Source organism: Akebia trifoliata, chromosome 4, assembly GCF_017979445.1.
Source record: "Akebia trifoliata isolate Shusen 1 chromosome 4, ASM1797944v1, whole genome shotgun sequence".
NCBI classification, from domain to species: Eukaryota; Viridiplantae; Streptophyta; class Magnoliopsida; order Ranunculales; family Lardizabalaceae; genus Akebia; species Akebia trifoliata.
This window is the reverse complement of record NC_141378.1, coordinates 42,747,399-42,757,453: the sequence shown is the minus strand read 5'-3', so window position 1 is coordinate 42,757,453 and position 10,055 is coordinate 42,747,399. Positions and strand designations below refer to the sequence as shown.

Below are 10,055 nucleotides of genomic sequence, written 5' to 3'. Positions count from 1 at the left end.
TTCTTACTTTTTTTTTGTTGTAATTTTTGAAGAAATGAAGATTTTATTCAAGGATTTCGTCAATAATAAAGATAATATTTTATTTATATTTACTATTGTGTCTTCATGATCATGTTTGACTAATCTCCCATTCTAGAGAGATTGATGAAATCATATTAAACTAGTTAGATTTAATTCTAGTATTTTTTTATATTTTTCATAATTTTTTCTTCAACCTTGGATTCTAAGTGTTTTTCAATTATTTCTCTTTATCTGTCATGCTTGGATAATAAAATATTTTAAGGGAAGAAAAATTTGACTAATTAATTAGACCTATTTCACAATGATTTTTAAAGAAAAACATTCTGAGTCAAGATCATTAATTGGATTCTTGATTTGAATTATTTTTTAAGAACTTGAATATTAGAATTAAATTTAATTAGGTTGTTTTGGTGGATTCATTTTCCCTAAGTTTTATTAAAATGCAAGTCTTTCTTATTTTTAACTATTTTCAATAAAATTTAGTTTTTCTCGACAATCAAATATTTTTTCTTTTGATTTTCTAAAATCTAAAACATTAGTCCCTCAATCCTCAATATAGCGATCCTACTTGCTAATCTAAAATTAGTTTTTTTACTTTTATATTTGTTCTTATTATTTTCAGAGACATCTTTACACAATGAATATCTAACTTTATAAAATGTTGTAAGTAATGTAAAGGCATGCTTATAATTTTAAAAATTAATTAATGTGAATTTGCACCGATGATACTTATCCTAATTTCTTGTAATAGAGGGAGCATGACATGGATTTATATGTTCAAGTACTCTTGCTAGTTAAGAGCATTGATGACACAGCTTGCAAACCCATGAGGGGGGTATTTATTACTTTCTCCAAATTCCAACTTTCTCCACTTTGATTGAACCCTTGTGTTTAGAAGTAGGATTGTCTTAGTTTGACACTATGTACAACACTCAGCTGACATGGTAGTGCATATAAAATTGTTGATTTTTCTAATTTGTATCTTGAGAAAATAAATCTATGATTATCTATGCACTACTATGCCAACTCAGTGTTAAACGTAGTGTCCACCAAAGGCCACTATCTCGACTTTAAGGGTTTTGTTAATATGCACCCTTAGGGCTCACGTTAAGTTGCATTAAATACATTTTGAGAGTATTTTTGGTAAATTTTTTTTAGAGATGCTATTGGCACCCCAACTTTTACTTAGCACATCCCAATTAAAAATAAAGAAAATAAGTAAATAGTTTAGAATAAGTAAAAGTTGGTGTGCCAATAGAAGTTCTCTCAATTTTGTGTGTGTGTGTGTGTGTGCACGCTAAATTTCATATTTTTTGGGTGAAGGAATTTATATGAGCCTAGTCGTAATTGTAAGCAACTACTGAAATTGTTTAAAGAAGTATTGTACTTTGAACCAAGCCTTTGTCATGTTTGAAGAATGTATTTAAATCTATAATTGGAGTATAATAAGTAAAAGTTGGGGGTGTAAATAGCAGTTGTCAAACTCAAATTCCTTTTATGGAAAATTCAACTTCTAAGGTGTATTTAATGCAGTTTGAAAGGAATTGAATATGAGGGTATTTCGGTCATCTCATATGATATTATTAAGTCTTACTGACCTACCCCAACCAACCCAACTAAAAAAATCAATAAACATTTTTAAAATCTAATGTTTGTACCCTATGATTTCAAACTTCTTCAAAATACTCATGAGTTTCATTCACTCAAGTCTCTCTACCTTTTTTTTTTTTTCCTACTTTTCTGGTTTTCTTTATGGATGAGATGGTTCTTTGAAGAGGATATCTCTTAATCTGACCCAAAATTCACTTTATAGTTTACTTATTTGTCTTTTTGTGAAAGCTAAATGGAGGATTACATTGTAAAATTGGTTGTTTTGGGAGTGATTTTATGGACAATAGTTTTTATATTAGTTAGAAAGATTTTCTCCAATTTGTCTTTCAATTCTTGCAACCGAATTGTCTCTACAATCCATGCTCTCATGGCTGTTACTTTAGCTTCTATTTCTGTGGAAGATTGGAGCTGTCCTGTCTGCCCATTGGCTTCAAAGTCTTCATCATTGCAGGTAATATTTTTTTTCCTACTAAGCTTGAATAATTTAGTGAAATTCTATTGGAACACAAATTTTTTTAGTTATAACACACCAATGAATGAAATAATATTTTCCACACCAAATTAGAGTAAAGGGACACCAAAGTCATCTACAAAAGGGAGACTTTAGAAGAAAAAAAAACAAAGGGGGTGTCATTTGGTGTGCTTTAAGTAAAAGTTGATGTACCAATAGAAGTTCTTTAAATTTATATGTTTTTTTGTTAATGGGTTTGTTCTGTTTGAGTAAGTTATATTGAATTTTGAAGTTGAGTGATTAGATCAGATTAATTTCAGAGAAGAAAAAAAATGGAAAGAAGGGTTACTTGACACCTTATATGATTGAGAACTTCTATTAACACACCAACTTTTACATATAATACACCAACCTACATATAAACCACCTCTTAATTTTGAAAGGATTGTTGTATTATAAATAAACGTTGGTGTGCTAATAGAATCTCTCTATATTTTCATAGTTTTGGCATGTTATAAATAAATTTGGTGTGGAGATATAATTTTAAGACGGTGATTTTGACACTATGGTGATTTTAATTTTTAACATGATCTTGAACTGTTATGATTCATTACTAAATCTTGACAATATATATAAAAATGTTTTATTGTTGATTTAATGTAAGATAAAGTTGGATAGTTGAATAAATCCGACCTTACGTAAGAGAGTTGGGATAATTAAGACTTTAATGATGAGATGATGATTAATTGGGTTCTTTAAACTTGCAGATGCGAACACTTGCATTGACAAGTGCTTATTTAATTTATGACATGATATGTTGCTTCTTCGATGAACAATTCTCTCTTGATAATTCTATCCATCATTTAGTTAGCATTATTGGCATCGGGGCGAGCCTAGCTTATGAAATGGTACGTTCAATTTGCTACTCTATTTGATTCCCTTGATTTTCTTTGAGTCTGGTCTATTGTTCGACAAAGGATAATTCATATTCTTTATGTAAAATAGTGAACTCCGTGATAAAAATGCAGGTTCAGTCTAACGTTATAGTTACCTTAATTCTATGTTTGGATTGGGAGAAATGGAGAGAATTGAAGAGTAAATAAATGAGTTTCTCTCCATTTCTCTTGTTTGGATTGTTAAGTGGGGAGAGAAGAGAAAAGAATTTGAGAGAAGATGAGTGAAATGGAGATAAATCCTTATAAAATATTTTACAATTCCAATTCTATCCCTAATTCTTTTTATGATATTTTAAAATTCCAAAGTTTTCTCAAGTTCTTTCCTGTCAATCCAAACATGGTAGAGAGAAAGTCTCTTCTCTTTTCTTAATGAGTTTCTTTTTCTTTTCTTAATGAGTTTCTCTTCTCTCCACTTCTCTCAATCCAAACGTGTACACTATGTTTGGATTGAGAGAATGGGAGAGAAGAGAAACTCTTAAATTAAGAGAAGAGAAACTAGTTTCTCTCCACCATGTTTGTATTGAGAGGAGAGAAAAAGGAATGGGTTTGGAATTTTATAGTGTCTTAAAAGAAATCTTGGGACAGAGTTGGAATTATAACATATTTTAAAAGGGTTTCTCTCCAAATCTCTCCATTTTTTGAGAGAAAGGAAACTCACATTTTTTTTTTCTCTTCTCTCCCTTACCTAACAATCCAAACAAGAGAAAGGGAGAAAAATTCATTTTCTCTCAATCCAAATGTAACTACTAATTAAAAACAACAAAGCCTTATCCCAAAAATTGAGAAATATGCAAAATAAGACCAAAATGATGGCTTATATCTGATTTCCCAAGCAACCTCTCCACTCAATGGGACCATTTTTCGATGGCTAGAGAGTAAAATAACAACAATGGAATTCGAGCTACCCAGCCTACACATAACAAGTTCTAGCAGATCTTGAAGGTTTGAATTCAAACCTTAGAGCCTCTATTGAAGCTAAATTTTTTTCCTAAAATATGAATTAGTTTTACTATTTCGAAAATTCCATATGTATATATTGGGGTATTCTTGAAATAAACCCCTGTTAAATAAGCGATATAAGGTTTACCCCTTGCAAAAGGCAAGATTAGGTTTACCCTCTTGACTGTAAGTCAACGTTGCTTTTTCTTGATGATTTAACATTGAAATTTTGATTTAGTAATTTAAGTATTTGAAGAGGATTTAAAAAAAAAATTCAAAATTTCACCGTTAAATCATCAAGAAAATACAACATTGACTTACGGTCAATGGCGGTTTACCTAATGTCACTGTATTCCTTAGGAATTTTTTTATAAGCTTCCATACAGGGCCTGTGATGAATTTATTCTATGGGAAAGTAGTTATGTCTTTGGTCTAGTAGTAACTTCTTGAGCTTATTTGTTTGTAAATTCTCTTCTAAGATCCTTGTACAAGTACCCATAATGTCCCCTTCTCTTCAACATCTACTATAGATGTTTAGACTCATTTATTGCTTATTTAACGATTATCGATCGACTCTATTACTTTGTAGTGTGGGTCAGAGTTGGTTGCGGCATTATGGATAACGGAGATTTCTAGTCCATTTCTCCACATAAGGGAACTTCTCAAAGAACTCGGTTACAAGGACACCGACCTTAATTTGGCAGCCGATGTGATTTTTCTCTCCTAACACCATCTTTTTTCGTGATTTGTTTCAAACAATGAACATTGGTTTTCTTTCATTCCTCGATTTTTATACAATAATTTTGGTTCTTTATAGATTTTGTTTGCAGTCATCTTCACATTCGGAAGGATGATTTGTGGACCTTATCTCGCTTACTTGACTTTATCTGCCGACAACCCATTGATTATAAAGGTATTGTCGTCATCTTGAATTCTATTTCGGTCGTTTTTAGGAACATTGGAGCTATGTAGCTAAGATAGAGTACTTGAAATAATTTTTCTTGTTGATTTGATAATGTTAAATGATCTTCCGTGCCATTATTAATATTGATAGTAAAATTGGTTCCTTGCAGGTAATGGCGCTCGGATTGCAGTTGGTTTGTGCTTTCTGGTTCTTCAAAATTGCAAAGATGGTTAAATACAAACTATCTAAAAGGAGTAGGCCTAGCAAATTAGCCTAAAGTCTTCCATCCTAGTGAAAGATTAAGAGCTTTTACATATCATCTTCATCATCATTGTCATCAAATCCTTAATTGAAACATCCTAAAATCTTTTCCATTTCTTAAAATGAATCTTGATCCTTTGGTTTATTTCTTCATTTTTATTATGTTAGATAGAAAAAGTAAAAAATAAATTGCTCGATTTGGGTCTCGGAGATATGAAATTTTGTGAAATTCAAAACAATCTATTATATTTGTGACTTGTATAATGTTGGAGTAACTTTTTTTCACAATGTCTTAACTTTTTTCCTAATCGAAAGTGTCCTCTTAGTACGGATTATAAATTCATAGCAAACTTGTTTTCATTTGTTTTATTTTGATTGTTATCGTTGGTTCCTGCATGAAGTGAGAATTTTTTTTTTTCTATATCAAAGAGAAATTATTTAAATATACCAAGAGCTGAAATGGCTTCGAACTCAAGGGGTAAATCTAAATCATCCAAAAAAAAAAAAAAGAAAACCAACAGAAAATGGACCTTGACTACCCCAACTACAATGAAAAGTTCTTTTTTTTTTTTTTTGTGAGTTTTGATGAACCTTATGATTTTAACTTCTAATTTTACTGAGAAAGGGATTGGCTTGCTTGGATCAATTTACTCAAAATAATTATCTTCTCTCAAGATGGTTTGAGCAAGAAAGGTGAATGATAATGTTTATTCTTCATTAGAACTGCCTTCCTTTTACATTTCTACTTAACAAACATGACATCAAAGTTCAATCAACATCACACCCATTTTCAATCCTCCATTCTTCTTTACTTTCTTGCATGATTTGAGACACTCTTGTTTTTCGTCAGAACACATTCTGATGGACTCAAATCCGTAGAAGGCTCTTCACACTCATCTTTACACATTTCTTCTATCATAGGCTTCCATAGCCGAATTCGAGCATTTATAAACCAATTTGAAACCTGAAACAACCACGACAAGACCCATAGTTTACAAAAAATCAACCTACGTTCTAAAAAAAAAAAAAAAATTTCCAAAGGTTCGTAAAAGGGTGCTTGAAAATTACTTGGTTCTTGGTTAGGCCTGTCTGTGATGCTAACATTAGCTTCTCAAACTCGTCGGGATATCTATAAGAAACTCATAACAAGTAGTTGAAAATATGAATTAAAATGTAGGAAACATGAAAATGACATTGTAGGTTAAAAGTGCTTACGGATGGAGAAAGTGTTCGAAAAGCCATGTGCGAAGGAACCCGACTGAATTCTCTGGAAACCCTCTTATCGGTCCACATTTTTGTCGTTGATGTTGAAGTGGTGCTTGAGTATGTCTTATCTCCTGATCAAACAGACTAAGTTGGGAAAGAACGTTGTTGATTCTCGGTAAATCTTGAGAAAATTCTCGATTTGCTATATGTATTTGAGTGATTATGGCATCTCTTAATCTGCTGAATTGTTTGGATATGGCTTGAAGTGATAGAGAAGTGTAAGACTTGGCTGCCCCTAAGCCCGCTATCACCTCAAATGAAGATACCACTTCTTCCATTTGACGATAATATTGCTCGTATTTTCTTTCAACCTGACCATTGAAAGGTAATTCTTGAGATTTTCGGAGATTACATGTTCAAAATGATTAATAAAAATAGCAAAAACAAACAAATATCAAAACAAGAGAACGGCAAGAGTTACGTGGTTCGCCTAGGTCCACATGACTGTTAAGAAAATAGGGGCAATTGAACCAAGAAACAAATAAAAAAATAAAAAAAAAACCGCAAATCACACAGACATTTTAAGTGATTCCCTCAAGATTGAGGTATGTCCACAGATCACATCGATTTCACTATGAAGAGAAAACTGACAGTTACAAATTACACCCTTTTATTGAGGAAATTGAAAATATATACCTATGAAAACATAACTGGGGTGTTACATAATACCAGTGAAATTATGAAAATACTCTTGGAAAAATTTCTTTCTCTAGTATCATCAGGCTCCATAAATGATAATAGGGGTGTGATCTGACCTTTTTCACAATAAGAATCAAAAGAGAATACTACAAGAAAGATACTTGAGTTTAATCCCAAACCCAAACCCTTGTACACCCTCACTACGTTAAAAAGGGGTAAATTCGACACGAAGGTCCATCGAATTTACCCCTTTTTTCATGTAGTGCCTTTTATTCCTCTTCTATTCCTCTCTCTCGAAACTAAGAAGAAAATATCCAATTACTGTAAAACCATCCTAAAATCGATATTTGTATGATTTCTAAATATGGAAACTTTTCCTAAATGTTAGATTGAAACCCATCTAATGGGTAGGATAAAAAACACATAAAAAACATTTTTGAACTAACCAAGCTTGAGTGACCGAATACATGGAAGAAAAATTAAATACTATGTTACACTTACCTCATCTAATAATGCCATTAGTTTTGTAATTCTAATCTGAAGTTCATCTTTTGTTGCCGATGAGAACCCATTACACAATAACTCTGCTTGCAATTCAGGGGAAACTCCAAGAGCTCCTCGTCTGCCATTACAACTTAATCTTCCAATAAGTTTATCTGAACCGAGGTCGATAGCCTTGCCCCCAACACTAACAACTTCTTCAAGTAAGGACTGAGCCGGCATTAGATATCGAGAACTCCCAACAATAGCAGCAAAATAATCTGTTTCGTACGAAGTTGAGCAAGATTGGTTCGTGGTCGAAGATGACGCATTGGAGCTACCTATAAAGGAACCATCTTCATCCCTAGTGTGTTCTGTTTCATTTGATGCTTCAAGAAGATTCATCAAATGTTTTCTAAAGGTTTGGGAATCCTCTGATATGGTTGGAGCTTGATCGAATTCTACCAAACTAGAAATTTGCCGCCCGAGTGATTGAATACTAGTACCAAGTAAATCTTGTGATTGAGGGAACAATGGGTTTGTATTTCTTCCATTAGTTTGAGAAGTGGCACACTCATCATCTTCGAAATTGGTCTGGCTCATATTCATGTTTGAGATAATGATTTGATGTAAAGCACTTGAGTCTTGATCTTAACGGTGGTGCATTATACACATTAGTGGATGAGTGATTGTTGCTCCTACAAATGGTATCAGAGCCGGTGTTTGTGTAGTGTTGTGGCTTTGGCATAAACTAGGGGTCCTGCACCCATAAGAGAAACATCGGGAATCCTTGAAGTTCATGTTTATTCATTTGTTGAGACTAGAGAGTAGAAAACAAATCTATCCGCAAAGAAGGTTTCTTTGTAAGGTGAGATTAATAGAGAAACTTTAGCTTATGAAAGAGTACAAGAAATCAAAATTCCCATGACTAACATTGAGAATCAATAATGGTAAGATCAAGTTATGAAACAAAATAAATTGGGTTTTCAATTCTAAACTAGAATTACAAGGTCCTATTTTTTTTTTGTTTTGGGAGTAATCAGATATGGAAACCATTTAAAAGACATGATTAGCTAGGCCTAATAAGGAAATCTATGCTAATTAGCTCCTAAAACAACTGAAATAAAGAACAAATAGAGCATCTGAGATACTTAGAAGAGGTAATAAATAAACATTAAAGCTAGAAAATTAATTTAAGCAAAGAGAATGAAAATAATAGAGGAAGACCTCAAAACAAAAGCAAAACACATCTGTTTAGAGACCCATTCATGATATAATGAAACAAAACCAATCAAGTTCAAGTAAAAGTATAAAACAGGAGAACAACACTTATCCACTCAAGAAACTCATCAAAGAACTGAAAATAAGACAAACCACCCTGTTAAGTCCATAAGAAATCAAATAAAACCCAATATAGAAATTTTAATACCTTATAAGAAAACAATGGACATTTTTCCTTCAAACTACACCTAAACTTCTAAGAAGTTCCAACTTCAAACCAACTCCATGAATTCTTGCACTTGTTCTTCCTATTAAATAGAAGTGGAATGAGTAAGTTAAAGTTCTCTGTAAAAAAAAGGAGTTTAGTGGGGTTATTTTTTTAAGGGAGATTCTATTGCCACGCCAAATTTTGCTAATACCACCCCCGTTCATGTGTAAATTAGCACACATCGTGGGGTGGCATTAGTAAAAGTTGATGTGGCAATGGAAGGTTTCTTTTTTTTTATATTATTATTTTACCAATCATAGTCTGGAGATTGTCTCCCTGTGAGTCAGTAAAAGAACCCAAATTGTGAGTCAGTAAAAGAACCCAAATTGGGGAAAATCTACCTTACACATAAATATGGAGAGGGCACTGAGATCACAATCTATCAAGAGAAAGATATTTTTGAGGAGTAGTTGTTGTCATTGTTGGTGTGCTGATAGTGATTGAGTGATGTTAGATTGATTCTGGGTCTGATAGATTGGATACTTTGGTATTGGTTACCATCTTTGTTCCTTCTGACATCTCCAGTTGTACTTCTCTAAAATTAATTTTGTCCATAGGACTTTGAGGGGGACCCACCTTTAGATTAAAGTGTTTTTTTTTATCTGAATTCTGAGCCATCTCACAAAGTACCCTGAGTTACCTGAAGTGTGCATCACTGGTATTTGTCTTGCTTGTGGTCTAGTTCAAAACTTCAAATACTGTCACTTAGAACTGATCTTGGGCCCCACTGATCCTCACTAATTGATTAAATCTACACACCCAAAATATCCTGATGGGTGATCCCTCTCCATTGAATTTGATTGTTTCTATAATGGCTTCATGAGCAGGTTCAAGGGTTACATATATATTTTTTAATTTTAAAAAATTTGGGTTCTAAGCCCTTTATGAAAATGCTCAAATCCAACATATAAGGACTGCCTATATTTCTAATTTTTCTTTGTGTGTATAGATCCTCTAAGAGGTGGCCCAAACCCTGATGAGTCAGTGGATCCCTCAAAGCTTTATGTGACGATACCTGACATATATGAATATTCAATA

At 32.7% G+C, this 10,055-nt stretch overlaps 2 protein-coding genes across 2 annotated transcripts; one reads left to right on the top strand and one right to left on the bottom strand.

Annotated features, from left to right (window-relative positions):
- Positions 1–1,687: 1,687 nt before the first annotated feature.
- Positions 1,688–5,431, top strand: LOC147405087 (uncharacterized). Its single transcript, XM_086441223.1, has 5 exons — positions 1,688–2,083; positions 2,851–2,991; positions 4,568–4,687; positions 4,796–4,891; positions 5,052–5,431. Exons 1-5 carry the CDS (start codon positions 1,865–1,867, stop codon positions 5,157–5,159), a joined length of 684 nt encoding a protein of 227 aa, XP_086297349.1. The 5' UTR covers positions 1,688–1,864; the 3' UTR covers positions 5,160–5,431.
- A 406-nt stretch (positions 5,432–5,837) lies between these two features.
- On the bottom strand, positions 5,838–9,071 carry LOC147405086 (BEL1-like homeodomain protein 11). Its single transcript, XM_086441221.1, has 5 exons — positions 8,958–9,071; positions 7,550–8,288; positions 6,359–6,720; positions 6,212–6,272; positions 5,838–6,107 (listed from the first exon to the last, which is right to left on the bottom strand). Exons 2-5 carry the CDS (start codon positions 8,135–8,137, stop codon positions 5,952–5,954), a joined length of 1,167 nt encoding a protein of 388 aa, XP_086297347.1. The 5' UTR covers positions 8,138–8,288; positions 8,958–9,071; the 3' UTR covers positions 5,838–5,951.
- Between the last annotated feature and the right edge of the window lie 984 nt (positions 9,072–10,055).

Coding starts and splice junctions, on each gene's coding strand:
- LOC147405087 (XM_086441223.1), top strand. CDS start 1,865: ATGGAGGATTACATTGTAAAATTGGTTGTTTTGGGAGTGATTTTATGG. Junction 2,084..2,850: donor CAAAGTCTTCATCATTGCAG/GTAATATTTTTT, acceptor TTAAACTTGCAG/ATGCGAACACTTGCATTGAC. Junction 4,892..5,051: donor ACAACCCATTGATTATAAAG/GTATTGTCGTCA, acceptor GGTTCCTTGCAG/GTAATGGCGCTCGGATTGCA.
- LOC147405086 (XM_086441221.1), bottom strand. CDS start 8,137: ATGAATATGAGCCAGACCAATTTCGAAGATGATGAGTGTGCCACTTCT. Junction 6,273..6,358: donor TTCGAACACTTTCTCCATCC/GTAAGCACTTTT, acceptor AGTTTCTTATAG/ATATCCCGACGAGTTTGAGA. Junction 6,108..6,211: donor CAGGCCTAACCAAGAACCAA/GTAATTTTCAAG, acceptor TGGTTGTTTCAG/GTTTCAAATTGGTTTATAAA.